This window comes from Lactuca sativa, chromosome 2 (genome assembly GCF_002870075.4).
Source record: "Lactuca sativa cultivar Salinas chromosome 2, Lsat_Salinas_v11, whole genome shotgun sequence".
Taxonomy (NCBI): Eukaryota; Viridiplantae; Streptophyta; class Magnoliopsida; order Asterales; family Asteraceae; genus Lactuca; species Lactuca sativa.
Window position 1 is genome coordinate 233,166,287 of NC_056624.2, and position 26,809 is coordinate 233,193,095.

The following is a 26,809-nucleotide window of genomic DNA, read 5'->3' on the forward strand; positions in this document are numbered from 1 at the left end:
GATTGAAAAATTGTGGTTTAAGTATGTTTTAAAAATGAAATTTTTAGTCATGATTTTTGGGTCGTTACAAGAAAGGGAGGAGGAGTGAGTACAATGAGGCAGGAGGCGGATCACAATTTCAGCGGAGGGACACAATGATGGCTTGGTGGTTCGTTCGGTGTCCCAAACGTCCGGATTCAACATAACAATGGCGTCCGACGGATAGACCGCCGATGGTCGGGTGGTGGTCAGTTACGACAAAGTGGCGGCTGGAGGACTTCCGATGATGGCAGGTGTGTCATGGATTAGGGTTAAGGCAATGCAAAAGTTATATAGCCACTACCATAACAATCTTCATCCCATAATTACAATTTCAGTCCCTCCCTCCCCATTCTCTTCAAAATGAGACCATAAGTTACCATTTAAACCCTGCCTCTTAAAACCTTTACAAATTAAGTCCAAATTTTACCAAGTAGCCCCTTCTTTCATAAATCGTTTCATATTAGGTCTAATACTTACCAAATATCCCCCTGTATTCTAAAATCTTTACAAAATAAATCTCGAATTTATACTTTGACCCCCCAAATAATCCCACTTATTGCATTTGGCTTCCCAAAACCAACACCTTGCTATATAATTATTGATTTTAGGGCTACTATACATTCATCAATATATTTATTTATTTATTTATTTAATAAATGGGGTGTTACATAACCCATGATGGCCAGCCCTAATGAAACCCTAATCTTGTTTATTATATAAACAGCTCTTCTCTTTGAGAAGAGACACATAAAAATTATTATCTTTCTTCTTCTTCAAACTATTACAGAATCTTCTAGCAATTTGGCTTACGACTTCTGTGTCTAGATTCATAAGTGTCCTCTTGGATTATCCTATGCTGAATTTCTTGCAACCTAGGTATAGGGTAGAAATATCAGTTTGGAAAGTGTTCACACGATCCAAGTGGTATCCAAATCTCCAACATAAACCCTATATTTTCCAACATTCGAACTAATATTTCCTGTTTCTGGAGATAGGAGACTCAATCAACGAGATGACCATGAAGTTTGCAAAGTTGGAGAAGTTCAAAGGCGTCGACTTCAGATGCTGGGAGGAGAAGATGCACTTCATGCCGACTACTCTGAAAGCAGCATACATGTTGACTACTTACAGACCAGCGGAGGCTGAGGAAGGTGTTGTTGTGACAGTTGAAGAGATAAGGTGGAGACAGAAGTGGGACAACGATGACTACATCTGCAAAGGTTACATTCTGAACGATATGTCTGATGCTCTATTTGATATCTATAGTGAAGCCTTGTGCGCCAAGGAGTTATGGGACACCCTTGAATTGAAATACATCACTGAGGACGCTTCTAGCAAGAAGTTTCTGGTCAGTGATTTTAATAATTATAAGAGGGACGATTCAAGGTCTGTCACTGAACAATACAATGAACTCTTTGGCATATATGGTCAGTTTAAACTACACCGTATGAATATGGATGAATCCATTGTTGTGCCAACCATCATTGACAAACTTCCTGCATCTTGGAAAGACTTAAAACATAACTTAAGACATCAAAAGGAAGAACTATATTTGGTTCAACTTACTAGTCATATTCATATTGAAAAATCTCTTCGTGCGAAGGAAAGTGACAAATCTGAAAAACACAAAGGAAAAGTTAAATCTGGATAGCCCTCGGTTCATATGGTTGAAAACAAACCAAGAAATCAGAACCACAAAGGACATGGCAAACTTAAGCATGAACATGTCCCAAGCAACTCCAACAAAAAGAAAAAGGATCTGGTTTGTTGGAGGTGCAATCAGAATGGGAATTGCAAGTGTAATTGTCGTGTGAACTTAGGCAACAATGGTTCTGGAAACAGTGGATCCAATAGGAAGGAGAACGGGTCTTTGGCCCAAGTTAAAAGAGGTCAGTTTTTTACTAACTTTGATAATTCTAATCAGAATTATGTTTACTATGTTTCATTCATTCCTGAATCATTCTATATGCAGGATGATGATGTTGCTTGGTGGATCGACTACGGGGCAACGAACCATGTATGTAAGGATAAACGGATGTTTGAAACATTAACTCTACTTGAAGATGGTTCGGTGCTAAAATGGGAGACAATTCTTGTATTTCTATTTGTGGTGTTGGTGTCGTGTGTCTTGAATTTACTTCTGGAAGGACAATTAGGCTTTCTGATGTTTAAGATTTGCAAGAATCTTGTTACTTCTAGTTGTTTGAATTCTGATGGTTTTAAACAAGTTATTGATTCGGATAATTTTATTTTATCTAAGGGTGGAATATTTGTTGGGTTTGGATATTTAAATAATAGAATGTTTCGTTTGAATATTGTTGTCAAATCATTACATGTTCATAATTCTGCGTTTGTATCTTATGCTTCTAATGTGGATAAATCTATGCTTTGGCATGTAAGATTAGATCATGTCAACTTTAGAAGGATGCATAAGATTTCAAAATATGGATTAATTCCACCCTTTGATATCACTTCTGATAAATGTAAAACATGCATTCTTACAAAAGGGATAAAACATCCCTTTCCTAGTGTCACTAGAAATTTAGCTGTTTTGGAACTTGTACACAGTGACCTGTGTGATTTTCACTCCACTCCTTCTTTGGGAAATAAAAAGTATGTAGTCACCTTTATTGATGACTGCACTCGGTTTTGCTATGTGTATTTGTTACATTCTAAGGATGAAGCTTAGATAAATTCAAAATATACAAAACCGAGGTGGAATTGCATCCGGTTAAATGTCTTAGGACTGATAAGGGAGGTAAATATATGGATCCCATATACTTCCAGTTAGTGGGTATCATTCATGAGACCACGACACCTTACACACCCCAACAGAACGGTATTGTTGAACATAAAAATCAAGTTTTAAAGGAAATGGTAAACTCGATGTTGTCATACTCGGGATTGAGTGATGGATTTTGGGGAGAGGCCATGTTAACGGCATGCTATTTATTAAATTGGGTTCCAAATAAAAGGAACAAAACAGTCCCATATGAACTTTGGTTTAAGAAAAAGTCGAATCTGAGTTATTTTCGGTTTTGGGGATGTTGGGCAGTTGTAAAACTCACTGAGCCCAAAAAGAAAATTTTAGGAGAACGTGGAATTGATTGTATATTCATTGGATATGCTGAACATTCCAAGGCATATAGGTTTATGTAATAGAACCTAATGATTCAGTTTCAATTAACACCGTTATCGAATCACGAGATGCAATTTATGATGAGATGCATTTTTCATCAATTCAAAGGCCTAAGGATCTGACTTTTGGTACTAATAAAATCCAAGATTCAAAAAGTCAATATGGTGGTAATGTATAAAAACCAGAAGAGCTTCGTAGAAGCAAAAGAGTCCAAATTGCGAAAAATTTCGGATCCGAATTCCAACTGTATTTGGTGGAAGGTTCAAGGGATGAAATTAATTTTGAATACTCTTAGTGCTATAGTATTGAAGATGATCCTAATACATATCAAGAGGCCATGGATTCTCGCGATAGTGACATTTGGAAGGAAGTAATTGATGATGAAATGTCATCAATTCTTGAGAACAACACATGGGTATTGTCTGATTTGCCTCCATGTTCTAAACCACTTGGTTGCAAATGGATTTTCAAAAAGAAAATGAATTTTAATGGGACTATTAACAAATTCAAAGCCCGGTTAGTCATTCAAGGTTTTAGACAAAAACCCGGTGTTGACTATTTTGATACGTATGCTCCAGTTGCACGTATTTCTACAATTAGATTGTTGATTGCCTTGGAAAGTATCCAAAATCTGTTTATTCACCAAATGGATGTGAAAACAATATTTTTAAATCTTAATCTTGACAAGGATGTTTATGATGGGTTTTGGTCATAAGACATCCTATGTGCTCATACAAACCCTAAAGCTCGGATCTAGGTTTCTCTATTGTACATACTTTGAATCCAAGACTTTGAACCCTAATACTAGCATATGGAAATCAGAATTCACATGTAAATAGGTTTAAGAACATACCTTGATTGTTATATAGCAATAACAATCCAATTCCTCCTTGAATTGACCTTGGAAAGCAAAGAGTCACAAGTGTCACTCCTCTAATGGCTCACAAACACCATAAGCAAGTGGAGAAGGTATATAGAGAGAGGAGGAAGGTTAGAATTCGTATTTGGGACCTCTTGGAAAGGGATACACGAATTCATGGCCTTGGGGTTGTTTATATAGGTGTAGAGATAGGGTTTCAGTCATTATCCTTATCTAGTTGATTATCCATTAAGCAACCAATAAGATAATCCTTGAATCCTTATCATACTCGAATTCTAAGGCTTTCCAACCTTAAATTCGTTCACCACCCTTATAAGATAATTCTTACCTTATTTTGTAACTATCACATAATTACAATTCAGCCCCTCTAGTTTAATTAATTACACTTGATCACAAAATTAATTCTCAATTAATTATTGACCAATATTAATTAAACAAATATGATTTCTCCTTTAATATATTATTCTTATAACATATTAATAAATCATATTATCCTCTCTCTCTTTATTCATTTCTCCAATCAAGTTGCTTTGGTGAAGGCAACCCAAAAGGACCATGCACCATCGGGTCAAGTATATACCAAAATAGTTATGGACTTAGACACTAATCCAACAGTCTCCCACTTGGATAAGTCTAATAACTATTCTGCGTATGACTTCGGATCCCGATCTGCAATTGTAGCTTTCCAAAGCCGCTGTCAACTCTGATCATATCAGATACGCGTGTCCTTAAGATAAGGGATCATATATTCCTCCATTCTAGATATCATATGAGATATGATTTCAAATCTTTCTCTTTGTACTATATCTCGATTTCCGATTTATGACGACTGACTAATTGAACAAATCAAATTAGCCCTAGCCCGGCCGAGCATTTACGTTTGTCATCACTAAACCATCGAGGGTCCCAAAGATATCGCTTTTATCCTACTTTGGATAAAAGGAACGGATAAACTTTGATACAATGCTTGCTTGTACTCACGCACCGAATCACACACAACAATATGTTTTATAACACCAAGTTACTGGTGCGTTTACATATTATCAATGTGCAACCGATTCGCAAGATACAACTCACACATCTCGGTTTCAAGAATATAAGATGTTATCGTCTCACCAATCACTCGTGATACAATTCATGGAGTGATCCAAGTGAGCGTGGGTCTAATCCAATGCTCAAATCACATTCATAAGCACTCATGAACGTTGCAGCAAACATTTGCTTATGTCTAATACTCTTTTAGACAATCCACACACCAATTCACGACAGTCTTCATTCATATCTACTTCCAACATATGAACGACTGTGGCCCGTTTGAATAATTCGATTATTCTTAATAAACTCAATTATTCTGGAAGTCAAAACATGCAAATGTGAAACACAAGAATAATACTAATCCCATATGGCCTCAACCCTTTGAGCATAAATAAAACACCTTTTATTTATCACCATATCGATTACTCATTATTTGTTGTTTCGGTTAATCAACTTCTTACTTGAATTCCAACACTTGTCCCATGCTCCTAGCATGCACACAATGTTTACCTATGGTTCTTACTTTGTGAAATAGATCACATTGAACGCATTTCCAATCCTTCTCATTTCACAACTCCAAATCCGTTTTTCATAAGTTAAAGAATATCAAATTCTTGTTACTTATAGAATATGCTAGATTCTAACATTCTATGCAACTATCCTTTCGTAATGTCACTGCAGCAAAGTCACAAAGACTATTGCCAATGATATTACAAAGTCTTCTATCGGAGATTGTTACAAGACAATTCCATAGATGTGATGTCTCTCTCTCAAGGTACTTTCTTTGAACACTCTTTTGCATAGAAGTTTCTAATCTAGTCATAGATTTCTCAATATTCAATTCCCAATATGGACACACTTCCATATGTTCCATATGACAACTCATTCTTAATAGAATCTTATCTATTCGTAATGATGTCGATACGGTCCATCCAATATGGAAATATTTCCATATTTTCCAATACTATACTTCCAACTACTCACAAGCGACCAATCCTCGTTGAACTTGGATTGTCCTTTGATAGTTGTTTAATTATTTTAGTCAAAACCAAATCTAGTCCCTTTTCCCTCTAAATGCGCTCGACATTTGGAAAATTTTAGAATGGTCAAACATTAAAGCATTTGCAATCGATCCTATACCCGAAGCGTATGGGACACGACGCATAATGTTTTATTTTCTATGTTCTCAAAATTCGAATTGTGAAGAGGGATGTCGTAATCATAATCGAAATTTTAAGAACACACTTTGTATCTTTGACTAAATTTTATTAACATTTCTCAACCTAAACCTTTAGATTTGAAATGAAGCATAATATTCTCTCCCTTAATTATAGCAAAACAACTCTTCAACTATTGCGACTTTGCAAAGTATGACTCTTGTTTTCTATAATTAATATTGCTAACCTTGCAATACTTTCCTTAATAATCATACAATCATAACTTTTATGCTCCCACTATCTTGATGATTATTATAAAACATAACACTTATGCTCCCACTAGCTTCGACATGTATTCATAAACATCTTAACTTTCAGAAAACAATGCTTATTGAATTTCTTAAGTTCATGTTTCTAATACTTAGTGCTTTGATAATCTTTTATCAAGGATTCTTTATACACCTTTGCCTTCGATAGTTCATATGTGTGTCTAAACAATTAAGACTAATTGTCAAACCTCACAATTCAAACTATGGAAAGGGATGCCGTAACCATAATTGAATTCGAGAATGCAATTTTACAATCACTATCTTCTTAAAATCTGTCTTAGTGAAAGCATTTCCTCACAATCATTTTCATGAAGGAGGAAATCTTATGACACTTAGATTTAAATGGTGTATATGTTCCTGTCCATGTGAATTTGTCAAAAACAAAGTTTACGACGAATTCAAACTCATATGGATCGAACTTTCTTAATCTTGATTTCTTGCCTTATGGTAGCACAGCTGCCCACCACGTCTTCCAAGTAGTTAAGCAACTCACCTTTTCCTATCAATGTACTTTCCATTGATCAAGGTCCTTGCCTTTTATGCATTCAAATGAGAACTCATAGGACTCACATGTATAATTAACTCAATTGGATTGGCACAGAATCAAAATAATGTCAACACGATAGGTTGTAAACCTCAACTCGTGTGCTAGTGATGATCGATAAGGTTTATTTGATTTGTTCTTGAAACCTTTCAAGACCATTAAGACTCCCACTGACTCCTTGACATATAAGGTTCTCTTGTCATTAACCATTTCTTGACAAACAAATATTCAAGAGTTAGTGTAGTTTTTATCAAAACACTTCATAAATTGGTACTAGTTGGCCTTTGTCTTATTCAAGACATCACAACTTCCTACATTTGATGAATGTTATAAACCTTTAATACTTTTCACTCATTGTCACAATCTTAACTTTAAGACTTGTTATTGGAACGAAGTATGATTGACTTATTGATTTAACCATTTCTTCAATTCTTGATTCCTCTTCTTAGACATACAATTGTACTAAGACTTACTCAGAGGATCAACTGAGATATGGTTCTTAATCACTAAGACATATCATAAAGCATAAAAGCTACTCTCCCTTCTTCTTAGAATGGAGAAACTTTTATCTTTCTGCCTACTTGATTCTTCTTATTCGTTATGCTATTGATCTAAACCCTTTAATCAATTCAGAATTACACTTAATCTTGTAAGTATAATCATATTTACTAAACCTTTAGTAAATCATGACGAATATCATTGTTACTCTTATGGTGGTCTTGATCAACACGCAACTTTATGTATTCGATCTCCAAGTCCTTCACTTGACACTTTGTCAATGAATTGGTCTATTTTCCAAATATGAATTTCTCATTCATCATGCAACCAAGTTGCATGATTCCAAATTTCTGTCCGATTGAAACTTTGGGCGATGAGAAACTCTCCCTATTTGGTAAATTCTCGACTTTTCCATAAACACCATAAATAAGAATCATATCCATTTGTTGTAGAAATATTCAAACACCAATTTTCATAACGATTTCATTGCAAGGAAATAAATAAATAAGTCAAATGAAAATTTATTTTATAAAAAAAACAGCGGAAAACATTTGTCCTTACAATGCAAAATCCATTGAAAACTATGTACAAAAGAAAATTTCTAACAACTCTATCATAACTTTCTAAGCTCAAAAATTAATCTTCAAGTCCATGCGATCGAGATCCATCTCTTGTGATTAGATTCATCTTGCTCTCTTATCAAGCTTCCTTTCTTTTCACCGTCCCTACAAAACACTCAAATGTAATCTTATTACATCATGTATTAAGAATCAATGAATAGGAACTTAATGGAGTTAGATAGTGGATTTTTTACCTAAAGCGTAGTCATACCTTTGACTCTCCCATCTCTTAGATCTCTTAAGTAATTAGGGCAACTTCGTCTCCAATGCCCCTTCTCTTGGCAATAAAAGCAAATTGACTTTTTTGGAATAACACATGGAACTACTTCAGACATCGCCTTTCTCTTATGATCAAACTTTTCGATCATTGCATGTCTTTCATTGCCATTGTCTATATCTATAGAGTTCTTGAAGGCAGATTCACCAATCAACCTTGCTTTTCCTATTGCGCCAAACCATTGCTGATTTGGCAGCAATAAGCATCTAGGTGAGATCTATAAGGGTCACGTCGTAGTTCATCATATAGTACTCTCTTACGAACTCACTATATGAGTTGGGAAGTGACTGAAGAACCCAATCAACAGCCACCTCTTCACTAACAACGGATCCCATCATTCTTAGTCTATCAATGCGCGACTTCATCCCTAGGATGTGTGCACACACCGACTTTCCTTCTTTATGTTTACTTGCCAATAGGGCTTGAGTGATATTGAACCTTTCAATTTTACAATCTTGTGGGTTAGGGAGAATAATTGGAGGAGGAGGAGGAAGTGAAGCATGATTTCTTGTTCCTCGATTAAATCGTGGAATACCATCTTCATGTGGAATACTTGTTCCACGGGATTTGGGAAGACCATAGTTGTCGAACTTTGACATCTATAATATGGGAGAAAACGAATTCAAGTTAGTTGATTGAATGAGTCCTTAGTAAATCACCCAAATGAGATACTAAGGCTAGGACCCAACACAATATTCTACAACTCGGGAGAGGGATGCCGTAACCCTAATTGCAGAATATTTGAAGGTAAGTGAATGACGATTCACTAATTTCCACCATGAAAAACGAAAAAGAATTTTAAGTTTTAAATCTATGAAAACTCCTAGATCCTTTGAGATACATTGAACTTTCAATGGCATGTTTATATCTCGATATGCCCCTCTAGTTTGTGACTGGGATGCCGAGGATCACAAAGCGGGTGTGAATAACCATGCAAACTTACATGGTGCCCCCACATGTTACAGTCACCTATTCGATATGCCGGTAAACCACACACACTCCACCGAACTATGACAAACATTGAGTCACCCTTTGCCACCTTTGCTTAGAACCATTTAGTGTGCCGGTTAACCACACACGCTCCACTAACGTCTTTGCAAGGGAACAAAGTGTAATTTCATGGAATTGCATCAATTCAGTTTTGCCTAAAGTAACTAAGATTAGGAATTTGTAAAAACATTTAGTTACTTTTGTACTTCATTATACTTATAATGGAAGGTTTTGTCCCATCCTACCCGTTCGGCTAACGACCCTCCACTAGTCAAGAGTGCGGTGGGTAAGAGTGGATACCCATTCAATCGCCATTTTATAGGCAATTTCCTTAAACACCCCTTATAGACCAGCTTCGTGAATGAGGCCTACTAACGGTAAGACTGACTTTTAGTTATACATATATATATATAATGTTAGACTTTTAATGTTATATATAGTATAGGGTGTATTTTATAACCTTTTAAAATACTATGTGGTTAACTTTAACAATTACACCTTTAATTCTGTTAAATGGTTAACCTAAACTTTTATGGATTTATTAAACTTCTTTTAATCATACACCTTAATTAATTAACAAAACCATAAGGGTGTGATTTGAACTTTTTCAAAAACTATACTAGGGTTTTAGAATTTAACATTCCTAATTAACTTTTAATCAACTTTTAAATTCCAAAACTTGAGGGCAAATTTTGAAACATTTCAAATATTAGGGTTTAGAATTTAAATATGCATCAAAATTAAACTATTTAATCAAAATTTAAATTCCAAAACTTGAGGGCAAGTTTTGAAACCTTTTTCAAAACATTAGGGTTTCAACTATTTAAATTTCAAAACAACAAAACTTTTGGGGTTCAAATTTAAACTATAAAACCTAAAGGGCCAAATATGAAACTTTTCACAACAACAAGGATCAAATAACAAATAATTTAAATTAACATTTAATCACATAATTATCCATATTTGATGATTTCTTGCAAAATAATTTATCAATTTACTTAAAATAATTAATCAATTATCTTATAAGGAAACAATTATCCTATTAATTGATAAATATCTTCAATTAGATTAAAAATATAGTCAAATATATCATATAATCGGATTAATATTAATCTAACATGATAAGGTAATTATCCATAAGCAAAAACAGCAAGAAATCCCGAAGTACCCTCCTTCTGACGAGTTGACTCGTCGAGTCAGCCTTGGACTCGTCGAGTCACCTTGGACTCGGCGAGTTCAGCCATGGACTCGGCGAGTCCAGCCTCCAGAATGCAAAAAATCGAATTTTTCAGTTACAACAAGCATCAATACAATAGAAACCAATCATGGCTCTGATACCACTAATGGGTTTTGGTCATAAGACATCCTATGTGCTCATACAAACCCTAAAGCTCGGATCTAGGTTTCTCTATTGTACATACTTTGAATCCAAGACTTTGAACCCTAATACTAGCATATGGAAATCAGAATTCACATGTAAATAGGTTTAAGAACATACCTTGATTGTTATATAGCAATAACAATCCAATTCCTCCTTGAATTGACCTTGGAAAGCAAAGAGTCACAAGTGTCACTCCTCTAATGGCTCACAAACACCATAAGCAAGTGGAGAAGGTATATAGAGAGAGGAGGAAGGTTAGAATTCGTATTTGGGACCTCTTGGAAAGGGATACACGAATTCATGGCCTTGGGGTTGTTTATATAGGTGTAGAGATAGGGTTTCAGTCATTATCCTTATCTAGTTGATTATCCATTAAGCAACCAATAAGATAATCCTTGAATCCTTATCATACTCGAATTCTAAGGCTTTCCAACCTTAAATTCGTTCACCACCCTTATAAGATAATTCTTACCTTATTTTGTAACTATCACATAATTACAATTCAGCCCCTCTAGTTTAATTAATTACACTTGATCACAAAATTAATTCTCAATTAATTATTGACCAATATTAATTAAACAAATATGATTTCTCCTTTAATATATTATTCTTATAACATATTAATAAATCATATTATCCTCTCTCTCTTTATTCATTTCTCCAATCAAGTTGCTTTGGTGAAGGCAACCCAAAAGGACCATGCACCATCGGGTCAAGTATATACCAAAATAGTTATGGACTTAGACACTAATCCAACAGTTTACATGAAACAATCTTTTGTCTTTTGGTTTCAAGACAAACCAATGTGACAAATATGTTTATAGTAGATTTGATGATCCTACTAGAGCTGGAGTGATCATTTGCTTATATATACATGACATGTTGATTTTTGGTACCGACCAAAATCAAGTAGATGAAACAAAGAAATTGTTATCATCTAAGTTTTCCATGAAAGATTTAGGAGAGGCTGATGTAATTCTTGGAATAAGAATTAAAAGGATGAACAAAGGTTTGGTGATGACTCAAAGTCATTATATTGAGAAAATTCTCAAGCGGTTTGATTTTATCGATTGTTCTCTTGTGAGAACTCTTATGGATCCAAGTGTGAAACTAATGCTAAACAATGGCATTCCTATTTCACAATTGGAATACTCTAAGGTTATTGCTAGCTTGATGTATGCCATGACAAGTACCAGACCTGGTATTGGTGTTGATGTGGGCAAGTTGATCAGGTACACTAGTAATCCTAGTACTCAAGATTGGCAAGCAGTGAATAGAGTGTTTAAGTATCTCAAAGGAACCATGGATTATGGTTTGAGTTACTTGGGGAGTCATGCGGTTTTAGAAGGTCGTTCGGATGCAAGTTGGATAACCAACATGGAGGACCATTCCTCAATTTCTGGTTGGGTATTCTTACTTGGGGGAGGTGCCATTTCTAGGGCTTCCAAGAAGCAATCTTGCATTACAAACTCAACAATGGAATCTAAGTTTGTTGCGTTAGCAGCTGCTGGTAAAGAAGCAGAGTCGCTAAGGAATTTATTCTATGAGATTCCTTTGTGCTCTAAAACGATAGTACCTATATCTATCCTTTATGATAGTGCAACTGCTTTGGCTAAGGCATACATCCAGGTTTATAATGGCAAGTCTATACACTTAGGTGTTAGACATAGTATGATTAGAGAACTAATCATGAATGGCGTGATTTCGATTGAGTTTATGAAATCGCAACAAAATTTGGCAGATCACTTGACTAAAGGTCTGATAAGAAACTTAGTGCACAAGTCTGTAATCGGGATAGGATTAAAGTCCATGTAATTATGTAATAATGAGACACCCAATTCCCTCCTAATGTAATGTCAGGAGTTGAATTCAATGTGGAATGCTCATACTTATAGATTGGAACACATGAAGTATACACCCCAGGTATGTGTTCGGTTCTCCAAGGTAGTCAGGTTGAAGTTTAACTTCTTAATAATTCCTTTGATAAATGTATGTGCAGATACATGGAAAGTCGTTACCTATGTGATTGTGAAGTGTAACCCCATTTCAAGAGGTTGTGGACTTGACCGTGATACGATCATGATAGGAGTGGGACACACGGCTTTATAAGAGTCCCGAGTTGTATTTTGCTAGAAATTCAATAAACTAGTATGTATTTTACTTTCTTGTATTCAAATGGGTTGATGGGTTCAATTCTTAGAACACCCTGATTCTCGAGTATTTACAAGTGTATGATACTAAGTGGAAATTCAATCGTTTCGATATTTTCATTATGTACTAGTTTGGTTTGTTTTGATAAGGTTATGTTTGTTTAAGGGTTACACTAAAATGGGGGAGGATTGTCGGCGATTTTAGTGTCACAATGTCATTTTATGTAATTGGAACTAACATATGAGCTAAGGGGCGTCATAATATGTACGGGTTTGTGTGAAGTGCACGCATGTATAAGATCGAATTAGAACCCGGTTCGACGACAATTCGGGGTCCGAGGGCAGCGCCCCTGGGTCAGGGGTTTCTAAAGGGGCAGCGCCCCTTTGGTAGGGTCTAGGGGCAGCGCCCTTAGCGGGGTCCAAGGGGCAGAGCCCCTGGCTGGGGTCCCGATATTTACATATGGGAACATAGTGAGAAATTCAAATAGGTTACTATAGTAAAACTAACGAAACTAGTTAGTTTTGGAAACCCTAAATCCTCATTAAATTTCGGATTTCCTGTCTTGCTTCCAAAGCAACCCATGACGGTCAGCCCTAATGAAACTCTAATCTCGTTTATCATATAAACGGTTCTTCTCTTTGAGAAGAGACACACGAAAATTATTAGCTCTCTTCTTCTTCAAACGATTACAGAATCTTCTAGCAATTTGGTTTACCACTTTTGTGCCTAGATTCGTAAGTATCCTCTTGGATTATCCTAGGCTGAATTTCTTGCAACTCAGGCATAGGGTAGAAATATCAGTTCTGAAAATGTTCACACAATCCAAATGGTATCCAGATCTCCAACATAAACCATATATTTTTCCACATGATATAGATGTACTTTGGAAATATCTATTATAATAAATAAAAATCATTTTTGTCACATGTCATATTTTTATTTATTTTGTCACATGTCATTTTGTGGTTATATTAAATTAACTTTTATTCAACATGTCATTTTATGGTTTTTTCTATGTTATTAATTTCAATAGTATTTAAATGTAAATAATAAATGCATATCAATTTCATTAATGGATTTTCCTTCTAATTTTAAAATTCTTAAATTAAAGTCTCATTAGTTTCCGTTTTTATTTATTAAAATTTTTTGTTTAAATTTAAAAAGAAAAAAAAATAGTTCAATTTTAATAGTTTAATTTTTTTTCATTTTTCTTGTAAATTCAAAATTTTCAAATGTTTCAAATTTTATATTTAATTTTTCTTTTAAATAAACCAATGTAATATATAGGTCTTACACCTAATATTATAATATGTATCGTTGTTTTTTACTAGAAAATTCTTTAAAAAGTATTTTATAATGATCTACGTTATGTAAATTCGTTTTTAATTTTTATATTTAATAATTGTTACATGTTATATGTAAAATCACGTCTAACGGGTCAAGATTTATCAACACCAAGTTTGATGAGTCATTAAAAAAAAGATAAATTGGAGTGTTTGTACAATTCACATATTCCTCGTTACAAAGCTCATGTAAAGATAAACTCGTTATAAAGCCCATGTAAAGGTAAATCATCAATATTAGTGGTATTTTGGACATATCGTGGCTTAAACAATAGACCTTCCGTATAAAATTTTGTACCTCAACTACTAGACATTTATGGCACGATAAAACTTTGGTAAGTCATTAGTCATCGTAACGAAATAATTGACTTTGCAAGATAGTTGGAGCTCCAATCGCCATAGTTTAGTTTATATTTGAAATGTAAACAAGCTAGATGTATCAAAATTAATTAGTGTGTGATTCATATCGGTGCAGTGGCGGCCGGGTAACACACGTAAATTTTAAAGGTAGAACGTCCAAAAATTACATTACATAAAAAGAATTTCAAAAAAATCCACTACCCCTAAAAATTTAAGGGGTAACACGAACCACCCCGGGCGTTTTATTAGATCCGCCCGTGCATTGTTGTCTGATTCACATCATTTTGAAGATTATATAAAGACAATTTTAAGCATATGTATATATAAATATCAGCAAAAAAAATTAGCCAAATTTAAAGAGAGATAAACGGTCTTTTAATATAGTCGAAATATATAACCACATGATAATACCCAAAACACCTAAGAGCCAAACATCTTGATAAATTTAGATGCATATCATTTTGTTTACATTTAAAAAAAATACTTTTTTCACAGTTTTTCATTAAGCTAAAACTATTTTTTGTAAAATGTTATTTTCATTAAAAAAAATTGTCATTTTCCAGTGGGGTGGGGATGGGGAAGGGGTTAAAGTTCATCCAAATTTATCAATCATTCAGTGTAATAATAAAGTTCACGAAACATAGTGTAGGAAAAAAATAATTTCGTAGATTACAAAACTTTTGTGATATATATTGAAAAAACTTATCATTTTATGTTTTTCTCTTACATCTTTAGGTCATTTTTTGGATTAACTCAATATATAATAGGTAAAAAGGTTCATGTTAATACATAAATTTCATAAACAAATGATGTATAGGTAAATAGGTACATAAGAACGCTACAGGGATTGACCTATACCGACGACTTTTACAACCCCTTTGCCAACGACAAGTCATCAGGAAGCCTATATCGACGACAAGTCGTCGGTGGAAGTGCAAATAGTCATCGGGATAGATACCCCTTACTAACGACAATTCGTCTGCGGAGGCTCTATTGAAACTGATTTCTAGAAAAAAGTAAATAAAGTTAAGACTTTTACTAACATGTTGTCTTGACACAACCTGTAGAGACGACCTGTCGTCGGTATAGGTGTGTAACCGCTTTTATCATTTGAGATATAGCGACGACTTGTCGTTGGTATAGGTCAAAACCGGTTTTACAGTTAAGACTTAAGACCTATTCAAACTATGTCAGAACCGGCTATTCACCTGAAAAATTAGACATTGTGACAAAATGATAAAGCTTTAAAACAAAATCCTAATAACTTAATGAAAAAGTTATATCAAGTGAAATAAATCTCAAACAACCAACCTTATACAACTTATCAAAAAGTATTGGACATAAGAGATAAGATGAATCAACCTTCACCCAAAATCAAGCCAGCGATACACACACACACACACACACATATATATATATATATATATATATATATATATATATATATATATATATATATAGCCAGGTTCAAATGTTTTTAGCAATTATTGTGTGCCTAAATGCATCAATGAGAATTCAAGAAATAATAAATCATTAAATAAATCATTAAAGGGTATTTTGGACATTTTGTACTTTTAATTAAGGAAATCATTTAATTTAAATCTTGCAATTAAGGAAATAAAGTAATATATTTGACCTAGTCATTTGTGTTCTCGTTTATAGGCGTGCATATTGTTCCGTTCCAACCCTAGCACATCTCTTTCTTTTTTGCAGCCTTCTTTAGCAACCAGCGAGAATGTTTGATTAGAGATAGCTTCAACATGAATCTTCCAGATTTTCGTTTCAGTCAGCCTTCATCTTCCAGATTTTCGTTTCAGTTTGAACATCGATGGATGTTTGATTAGAGATAACTTCAACATGAATCTTGAAGAGGAAGGGGTTCGCTTGTGTGCTCTCGTTAGGGCTTCTTTCCATCGTGTTTCATGAGACGACATCACATTTGCCGCTTGTTAGCACGGTGGACTCCTCCCATGTAGCACCTGGTTCCAGGTATGTAAAATTTATCTAAGTGTTGCATTGTTTTTAGCCTCTGACTCGGCGAGTTGTAGGCCCAACTCGCCGAGTAGAGACGGGAGATAGAGCACGTTTAAGTTGGCGACTCGGCGAGTCCATATTCTGGACTCGGCAAGTCCCCGTTGTCTGATGAAACCCTAATTTCAAGAGTTTGCACCCTATTTAAGTCATCTTATGCGCCCCCAAGCTCGCCCCCTTCACCCTCAGAGCTCCCTATATCGTCCAACCCTTGTTCCTTGTGAGATTGATGTGCTTTGGTGTGTTTTCTTGAAGATTTTAAGAGAAAAGGAGAGTAGATCAAGAAGAGAAGAAGGAGGCCACACATATTGGTGTTATTTCAGTGACTTCCTTGAGGTATAACTCAGTTTCCCTCTGTTTTCATGCTTATAGTCCCTTATAGCTCCATTAAAGTCCTTCTTGAGCCATTTCCAAGCTTGATTATGAATTAGGGTTTGTAATAAGTTGATTAACCTTTAGATCTAGGCATGATTGAGCTCCAAGAGCTCGGATCTACTACCTTTATGGAGCCATATTGCATGAAAGCCCTAGATCTACTCTTTTAGTGCATTTTGAGCCCTAAAACCTTCATTGGTGTTTATTTACACGTAATGTTGGAAACTTTACGTGTTAATCAAGCCCTAGAAACCCAGATCTATGTATGGCATGAGCTGGATTCAAGCAAAATCGAGTATATAGTATTTGCATGTGATAGACTCGGCGAGTCGTTCATCGGACTCGGCGAGTCGAGTCGCGAGTCCCCGAGTTTTCCCCCTTTTCGTGTTTGCGGAGTGGAGTAGTGAGTCATGGGGTGTGACTCAGTGAGTCGGAAGCCAGAATCACCCATGAAGGAACTCGGCGAGTCAATGCCCTGACTCGGCGAGTCCAAGGCAATCTTCTTGCCTCAAGAACAGACTCGGCGAGTTGTTCATACAACTCGACGAGTTGTTCATACAACTCGACGAGTCTCAGCATAGAATGTTCTTCGGATGAAGATGAACTCGACGAGTTGTTCATACAACTCGGCGAGTAGGATGAAGGACTATTGGACATCGGTTAGAAGAAAACTCGTCGAGTCAATGCCTAACTCGACGAGTAGTGATGGGATTATGGTCAATCGAATGGATAGGGACTCGGCGAGTTGGCAAGCCAACTCGGCGAGTCGGGTCAACTGGAAGTTGACTTTGACTTTGACTCTTGGCTTGGTTAGGGGGTAAATGGTCATTTTACCTTGAGGTCAGTTAGCAGTATTTGACTGAGTGTTTTGTGGGAATTATAGCCGGAGGATTTCCGGGGCAGCAGCAGCAGAAGACAGTCAGTTCCCACGCAGATCAGCAACTACTTTGAGGTGAGTTACCTTCTAGTAGCGGTGGGTCTACGACCACAATGTCGGCCCACCAGTAGGAATTGTATGATAGATGTTTGTCTCTGTGATATTCATCTAGGGTTGCTACTACCTGTGATATGTTATTGTGCTAGTATGATATGATGATATGTGCTAGTGACAGTAGGGGGAATAGTCCCCCAGAATACCGGTCGATAGGGCCGAAGGGGCGGTCATGCCCAACCATGCTAGATAGATTATGTGATATATGTATTATGTGGTAGTAGTAGGGGTGAAATAGTCCCCAGTATCCGATCGAGAGGACCGAAGGGGAGGCCAGCTCCCAGATATGCTAGTAAGCATCCGGTCGAGAGGACCGAAGGGGAGACCAGCACCCAGATATGCTAGTCAGTATCCGATCGAGAGGACCACAGGGGAGGCCAGCTCCCAGATAGACTAGTCTGTATCCGGTCTAGAGGACCGAAGGGGTAGGTCGGGCACCCAGATATGCCTGACAATATATGTATGTTATGTGATTGTATGGTATGTGGTATGTTAGGGGAACTCACTAAACCTCATGCTTACAGTTTTCAGTTTTGGTTTCAGGTACCTCTTCTTCGAAGGGGAAGGAGCTGGCGCGGTAGCGGCACATCACATACATGCTTTCTATTTCGCACTATGAGATCTTCCTGGGGATTTGTACTCGAACATTATTATGTTTTATAAAATGGTTTTTCAAACACGCAACATCTTTTGTGAAATGATATGATCGGTGAATGTTTTATTTCTAATGTTTTGCAAAGTATATGTTTTAAATATGAAATTTTTGGCTCGTATTTTTGACATGCTACGAGCTGATATTCGAGAGCATGTCAGTTTTTCAGCTTGCCCTACCATGGACTCTATGATTGCCAGGGAAAGGGAGAGGGAGATAGATCTGTAGCACATCCGGAAGAGGAAGGTGGAAGAGAGGCATGTTATGGGGGCTTCAGGGAAGAAGCCCAAGGGACCAATTGCGGGGCTGAAAGGCCAACAGGGGCGGGGCTACTGCAGGAAGTGCGGCAAGACGCACGAGGGATCGTGCAAGTTGGGATCGTTAGGCTGTTAAAAGTGCGGCAAGTTAGGGCACTTCAGCAGGGATTGTACCGCCCCTGCACCTGTGATACAGACGCCGGAGTTGCTTGTTTCCACTGCAACCAGAGGGGCCACAAGAAGGCCAATTGCCCCCGGTCGGTAGCATCAGCGCCGGTTAAGGCGCCAGCTCCAGCTACCCTGTGGATTACAAATGGCCGGCAGGGAAAGGCAGAGGCTCCAGTGGTGAGGAGCCGAGTGTTTCATCTGACTATCGAGGAGGCTTGCGCCGCACCCGATGTGGTGACGGGGATGATTCTTTCCCTCTATCTTATTTTTATGATGTTATGATATTGATTTGTGCTCTGTGTATATGCGTTAGGATCGTTCTATGTGAACGGTATCCCTGTTCAGGTGTTGTTTGACTCGGGTGCCACCCGATCATTTGTTTCCCTTGCGCTTAGCAAGAGGTTTACTGAGTCTTCGGGCATGTTGGATTGCCCTTTAGAGGTAGAGATTGCCGATGATCGATCGGTGCGAGCATCAGCAATATTCAGGGATTGTGTTCTAAGGTTATTTGAGGAGCGCTATTTGGTGGATTTGGTTCCCATCCCGTTGCGGGGGAACAAGGTGATTATAGACATGGATTGGCTGAGCCCTAATGGGGCGGTGATAGATTGCGCACAGCAGCTAGTGCGGATCAGGACCCCAAGTGGGGGAGAGCTGGTAATCTACAGCGAGAGGCCACAGCGTGGACCCACAGTATGTTCAGCAGCGAGAACTAGGCGCTACCTTCAGCAGGGTTGCGCGGGATATGTAGCGTACGTTATGGATACCCGGGAGACGGGTAAGGCGACGGTGAGCGAGGTTCTAGTGGTGCGAGACTACACTGATGTGTTCCCGGAGGAGCTTCCTGAAATACCTCCGGAGCGTCAGGTAGAGTTCAGGATCGACCTAGTTCCTGGTGCGGCTCCGATAGCCAAGGCACCCTATCTGTTGGCTCCTTCCGAGATGCAGGAGTTGTCTACGCAGCTGCAGGAGCTGCTAGACAAGGGATTTATTCGACCAAGCAGTTCACCCTGGGGAGCCCCGATCATGTTTGTGAAGAAGAAGGATGGGTCGCATCGAATGTGTATAGATTACCGGGAGCTGAATAAGGTAACGGTGAAGAACCGTTACCCACTCCCGAGGATTGATGACCTCTTTGATCAGTTACAGGGAGCATCTTGGTTCTCCAAGATCGATTTGCGTTCAGGTTATCATCAGATAAGGGTAAGAGGGGAGGATGTACAGAAGACTGCGTTTCGGACGCGTTATGGCCATTATGAGTTCGTGGTGATGCCGTTTGGGCTCACCAATGCTCCTTCCGCGTTCATGTACCTCATGAACCACGTGTGTAGACCGATGCTGGATCGGTCTATGATAGTTTTCATTGATGACATCTTGGTTTATTCCAAGACGCAGGAGGAGCACGAGGAGCATCTGAGAGAGGTTTTGGAGACCTTGAGGAGGGAGAGCTTGTACGCCAAGTTCTCCAAATGTGAGTTTTGGTTGCGCGAGGTGCAGTTTCTTGGGCACCTCGTCAACCAGAACGGGATTTCAGTAGACCCGGCCAAGGTGGAGGCCGTGATGAGATGGGAGGTTCCGAAGTCTCCATCCGAGATTCGGAGTTTCCTAGGATTAGCAGGCTACTATCGGAGATTCATTCAGGATTTCTCCAAGATAGTCATACCCCTGACACGGTTGACTAGGAAAGTCGTGGTCTTTCGATGGGGGCCTGAGCAGCAGGCCGCATTCAAGATTCTGAGGCAGAGGTTGTGCGAGGCGCCAATCTTAGCCCTGTCCGAGGGCGTAGAGGATTTTGTGGTATACTGTGATGCGTCTATCTCGGGCTTAGGCGCAGTATTGATGCAGAAGGGACATGTCATTGCTTATACCTCGAGGCAGCTGAAGCCTCACGAGGCGAGCTACCCGACGCATGATTTAGAGTTGGGGGCGGTGGTCTTCGCCCTCAAGATTTGGCGACATTACCTCTACGGGGTTCGATGTACCATTTACACAGACCACAAGAGTTTGAGGTACCTCATGGATCAGTCGAATATGAACATGAGGCAGTGTCGGTGGTTGGACGTGGTGAAGGATTATGATTGCGAGATCCTTTATCACCCGGGGAAGGCCAATGTGGTGGTTGATGCGCTTAGCCGTAAGGCGGCACCGGTCGGGGATGTGTGTATGAGGATGACGGTGGTGACTCCACTGATAGAGCAGATTCGGGAAGCTCAGCAGGAGGCTATGAAGGAGGAACATCGGAAGAGTGAGCGAATAGTGGGTCAAGTCACCTCCTTCGATTATGATAGTCGAGGATTATTAACACTACACCGTAGGGTGTGGGTGCCGTATCACAGAGGCGTGTGCCAGATCTTGATGGAGGAGGCGCACAAATCCCGATTCTCTATTCATCCAAGGGCGACGAAGATGTATAAGGATCTTCGTCTAGACTTTTGGTGGCCCTGCATGAAGCGGGATGTGGCGTGGTACGTCGAGCGGTGTTTGACCTGCAGGAAGGTCAAGGCCGAGCATCAGAGACCGCATGGCAAGATGCAGCCGTTGGATATCCCGTTGGCGAGAGGGTCATGGGGAGCACCGAGGTGGTGCTCAAGACGACCGAGAGAATCCAGCAGGTTCGAAGCAGGCTTCAGACTGTGCAGAGTCGACAGAAAAGTTACGCCGACAAGCGTCGATCAGACCTGGAGTTCCAGGTCGGGGATATGGTTCTCCTGAAAGTGTCGCCTTGGAAAGGCGTCATTCGATTCAGGAAACAGGGCAAGTTGGGCCCGAGGTACATTGGTCCGTTCAGGGTTGTAGCCCGGGTGGGCAAGGTGGCATATAGGCTGGATCTGCCAGCCGAGCTCAGTCAGATCCACAACACCTTCCATGTCTCCCAGCTGCGGAAATGCCTAGTGGATGATTCAGCGGTGGTACCGCTAGAGGATATACAGGTTGATGACAGCCTGAATTACATTGAGCGCCCAGTCGCAATCCTTGACCGGAAGTCGAGGGATCTGAGGAACAAGAGGGTGGAATTAGTGAAGGTGCAATGGCAACACCGAAAGGGTTCAGAATGGACTTGGGAGCCGGTGGAAGAAATGATGGAGCATTACCCCGAGCTATTTCAAGATCGAGCAGCAGACTTCGAGGATGAAGTCTAAAATAAGTGGGGGAGATTTGTAGCACCTGGTTCCTGGTATGTAAAATTTATCTAAGTGTTGCGTTTTTTTAGCCTTGGACTCGGCGAGTTGTAGGCCCGACTCACCGAGTAGAGACGGGAGATGGAGCACATTTAAGTTGGCGACTCAGCGAGTCCATATTCTGGACTCGGCGAGTCCCCGCTGTCTGATGAAACCCTAATTTCAAGGGTTTGCACCCTATTTAAGTCATCTTATGCGCCCCCAAGCTCGCCCCCTTCACCCTCAGAGCTCCCTATATCGTCCAACCCTTGTTCCTTGTGAGATTGATGTGCTTTGGTGTGTTTTCTTGAAGATTTTAAGAGAAAAGGAGAGTAGATCAAGAAGAGAAGAAGGAGGCCACACATATTGGTGTTATTTCAGTGACTTCCTTGAGGTATAACTCAGTTTCCCTCTGTTTTCATGCTTATAGTCCCTTATAGCTCCATTAAAGTCCTTCTTGAGCCATTTCCAAGCTTGATTATGAATTAGGGTTTGTAATAAGTTGATTAACCTTTAGATCTAGGCATGATTGAGCTCCAAGAGCTCGGATCTACTACCTTTATGGAGCCATATTGCATGAAAGCCCTAGATCTACTCTTTTAGTGCATTTTGAGCCCTAAAACCTTCATTGGTGTTTATTTACACGTAATGTTGGAAACTTTACGTGTTAATCAAGCCCTAGAAACCCAGATCTATGTATGGCATGAGCTGGATTCAAGCAAAATCGAGTATATAGTATTTGCATGTGATAGACTCGGCGAGTCGTTCATCGGACTCGGCGAGTCGAGTCGCGAGTCCCCGAGTTTTCCCCCTTTTCGTGTTTGCGGAGTGGAGTAGTGAGTCATGGGGTGTGACTCAGTGAGTCGGAAGCCAGACTCACCCATGAAGGAACTCGGCGAGTCAATGCCCTGACTCGGCGAGTCCAAGGCAATCTTCTTGCCTCAAGAACAGACTCGGCGAGTTGTTCATACAACTCGACGAGTTGTTCATACAACTCGACGAGTCTCAGCATAGAATGTTCTTCGGATGAAGATGAACTCGACGAGTTGTTCATACAACTCGGCGAGTAGGATGAAGGACTATTGGACATCGGTTAAAAGAAAACTCGTCGAGTCAATGCCTAACTCGACGAGTAGTGACGGGATTATGGTCAATCGAATGGATAGGGACTCGGCGAGTCGGGTCAACTGGAAGTTGACTTTGACTTTGACTCTTGGCTTGGTTAGGGGGTAAATGGTCATTTTATCCTGAGGTCGGTTAGCAGTATTTGATTGAGTGTTTTGTGGGACTTATAGCCGTAGGATTTCCAGGGCAGCAGCAGAAGAAGACAGTCAGTTCCCACGCAGATCAGCAGCTACTTTGAGGTGAGTTACCTTCCAGTAGCGGTGGGTCTACGGCCACAATGTCGGCCCACCAGTAGGAATCGTATGATAGATGTTTGTCTCTGTGATATTCATCTAGGGTTGCTACTACCTGTGATATGTTATTGTGCTAGTATGATATGATGCTATGTGCTAGTGACAGTAAGGGGGGGAGAATAGTCCCCCAGAATATCGGTCGATAGGGCCGAAGGGGCGGTCATTCCCAACCATGCTAGATAGAGTATGTGATAAATGTGTTATGTGGTAGTAGTAGGGGGTGAAATAGTCCCCAGTATCCGGTCGAGAGGACTGAAAGGGAGGCCAACTCCAAGATATGCTAGTCAGCATCCGGTCGATAGGATCGAAGGGGAGACCAGCACCCAGATATGGTAATCAATATCCGGTCGAGAGGACCGAAGGGGAGGCCAGCTCCCAGATAGACTAGTCTGTATCCGGTCGAGAGGACCAAAGGGGTAGGTCGGGCACCCAGATATGCCTGACAATATATATATGTTATGTGATTGTATGGTATGTGGTATGTTGGGGGAACTCACTAAGCTTCGTGCTTACAGTTTTCAGTTTTGGTTTCAGGTACCTCTTCTTCGAAAGGGAAGGAGCTGGCGTGGTAGCGGATCATCACATACATGCTTTGTATTCCGCACTATGAGATCTTCCTGGGGATTTGTACTCTGACACTATTATGTTTTATAAAATGGCTTTTCAGACACGCAACATCTTTTGTGAAATGATATGATCGGTGAATGTTTTATTTCTAGAGAAAATGACAAAAATAGCCAATTATACTAATTGCATTACAAAAATAGCCAAAAAAAATCGGGATTACAAAAATAGCCACCCATTTCGCAGGTGAGAAGGCCCCATCTGCGAAATGGGCATCTCATCTGCGAAAGTACAAGTGCCTGAAGCACAGCTGTGCTTCAGGCACTTGTACTTTCGCAGATGAGATGCCCATTTCGCAGATGGGGCCTTCTCACCTGCGAAATGGGTGTTTTTTAGGTATAAAAACGTTTTTTTTTTTCATTTTCACCATTCTCTACACAAAAACTCTCTCTAACTTTGGGCTTCTCTCGGAATTTTGGCTAGTTTTTGAAGAAAATGGAGGATTATGTCAACAATCCCGCAAATATGGTTAGATTTTAACTCTTTTAATGTTTAAAGTTATTTTTTTTTTTATCAATTGTTGTATTATTTAGTGTTAAAAAAGGGTAATTTTGTTGTGTTTGATAGTTTTAGTATATTTTTAGTATACTTGAAGTTTAAATGCAAGTAGAGACAAGTAGAGACTGCGTGGATAATGTTTACAATTTGTTATTTTTGTAGTTTTTTTAGTTGTTGTATAACCTGAAATCTTGTAAATTTTTATCCTATAATTGTTTATATAAACTGTATATATATTTGTCGTATAACATTTATAAGTTGAAAATTTGTCGTATATATATTGTTAGAAATTGTTTTTATTTGTCGTATAAGTTGAAAAATTTGTATAAAGTAGTCGTATAACTTGCAAAATTGTTAGTTTGGTTGTCGTTTTATTTTTAAATTTTTTTGTTTATATGGTTATGGTTATATAATGTTAGTTTTAATTAGAAAGATAAAATTTGTTTATATATTTGTCGTTTAAGTTGAAAATTTGTTTAAGTTGAAAATATGTTTAAGTTGAAAATATTTATATAATTATGTATGATATTGTGATCTATCGTAAATATATTTGTTGTATAACTTGGAAAATTGTTTATATATGTGTATGTTATTGTTTTTTATCGGAAATATATATATTAGTAATTAAGAAAGTATTTGCAGTTCGTAATATATTTAAAAAAAAGTATATTTTTTAGTTATCTAATTTGTTTTTGTGTTTTTTTTTGCAGCATGATTTTAGTTTAATGAATACGAAAGCCTTTGCGAACCTAAAAGGCTCTGGCGGTAACATATGGGAAGTCTTTGAAGTTTTAGATGATGCCCGACGTGCTATTTTCAGAAATACCGTCTTTGGCTATTTTATTGATGTCCCTCGTTTACAAGGGGACGCTTTATTGTTTCATAAAATGTTCCTTCATCAGATCCGGTCGGACCCTGTTTTATCTCCAGATGGAATAAAACGTTTATATTTTCGAGTAGGCAATACCAAAATGGTTTATGGGCCGGAAGAGTTTTGTTTGATTACCGGCTTCAATTTTGGGGAGTATCCAAAAAACATTGGGAGAAAAGGGTCGGAAAAATTAATAAGCAGTAAAAAAAGATGTTTACTGCGTGAACGGCTATTTCCGGACCATACTAATAGTTCGGTGAAAATCGGCGACCTGAAAAGTTTAATTTTAAATCAAACATTCCTAGCACTTGACGACCTTGATGCAGTTAGAGTATGTTTGATATACATTTTGTGTGAAGGTTTTTTGGGCAAAGAAGTTAACGATCCGGTGCCACAAGATTGGTTTTTTTTTGCTGAGAATTTGGATCTCTGGAATAGGTATATTTTCTTTACGTTAAAAGTTCTATTTTATTAAAGTTATAATTTATATAATAATGAATTTTGTTTTTTTTTTGTTTTGTTAGCTTCGCTTGGGGTAGCTATCTATGGGATTTTACTTATGTTGACCTTGAGGATACGTGGAGTAAGATACATCATTATTTATCACTTCCTCAGCGTGGTCAAACTTTAAAGTATTCCGTCTCAGGATTTACGGCTCCAATTAGGGTATAAAAATTTTCTTATATTTATATTGTTTTATTGTTATCTTTTTTATTTTAATTTTAACTTTTATTACTGTTATTGTACAAAATTGTAGATATGGATATATGAGATGATTCCGGCTGTTCGTGCATGTGGATTTGCATTGAGAAAAAATAAAGACTTGCCTCGGATGAAAAGATGGAGCGGAACAAAAAAATTGAAATGGGTTGACGTGAACAAGATTTGGTCAAAGATGCAGGTTTAAAAATATTTCGTTTATTATTAATAAAGTTGATTATTATAGTTTTATATGCATTTTTAATATGTTTAATTTTTTAGGAGGGGCTACCACCAAGACAAAACATGTTACCGGGTGATGGTGAGATGACATCTTTTTAT

General features: G+C 38.3%; 2 protein-coding genes across 3 annotated transcripts; both read left to right on the forward strand.

Annotated features, from left to right (window-relative positions):
• Window positions 1-1,033: 1,033 nt before the first annotated feature.
• LOC111888837 (uncharacterized) lies at window positions 1,034-1,672 on the forward strand. The gene has a single exon (XM_023884960.1). The coding sequence runs from the start codon at window positions 1,034-1,036 to the stop codon at window positions 1,670-1,672; it is 639 nt and encodes a 212-aa protein (XP_023740728.1).
• A 23,090-nt stretch (window positions 1,673-24,762) lies between these two features.
• On the forward strand, window positions 24,763-26,809 carry LOC128132132 (uncharacterized). 2 transcript variants are annotated; one of them, XR_008230072.1, is made up of 3 exons: window positions 24,763-24,867; window positions 25,608-26,669; window positions 26,750-26,809. XR_008230072.1 is itself a non-coding variant. In XM_052768197.1 (2 exons), exons 1-2 carry the CDS (start codon window positions 24,835-24,837, stop codon window positions 26,241-26,243), a joined length of 669 nt encoding a protein of 222 aa, XP_052624157.1. In that variant the 5' UTR covers window positions 24,763-24,834; the 3' UTR covers window positions 26,244-26,809. The 2 variants fall into 2 exon arrangements, 1 of the variants encoding a protein (XP_052624157.1); XM_052768197.1 differs by having other exon boundaries at window positions 25,608-26,809.

What these genes read in the sequence shown, in the direction of transcription:
- LOC111888837 (XM_023884960.1), top strand. Translation starts at nt 1,034, where the DNA reads ATGACCATGAAGTTTGCAAAGTTGGAGAAGTTCAAAGGCGTCGACTTC.
- LOC128132132 (XM_052768197.1), top strand. Translation starts at nt 24,835, where the DNA reads ATGGAGGATTATGTCAACAATCCCGCAAATATG. An exon ending in TCAACAATCCCGCAAATATG is followed by an intron (nt 24,868 to 25,607) that starts GTTAGATTTTAA and finishes TTTTTTTTGCAG; the next exon opens with CATGATTTTAGTTTAATGAA.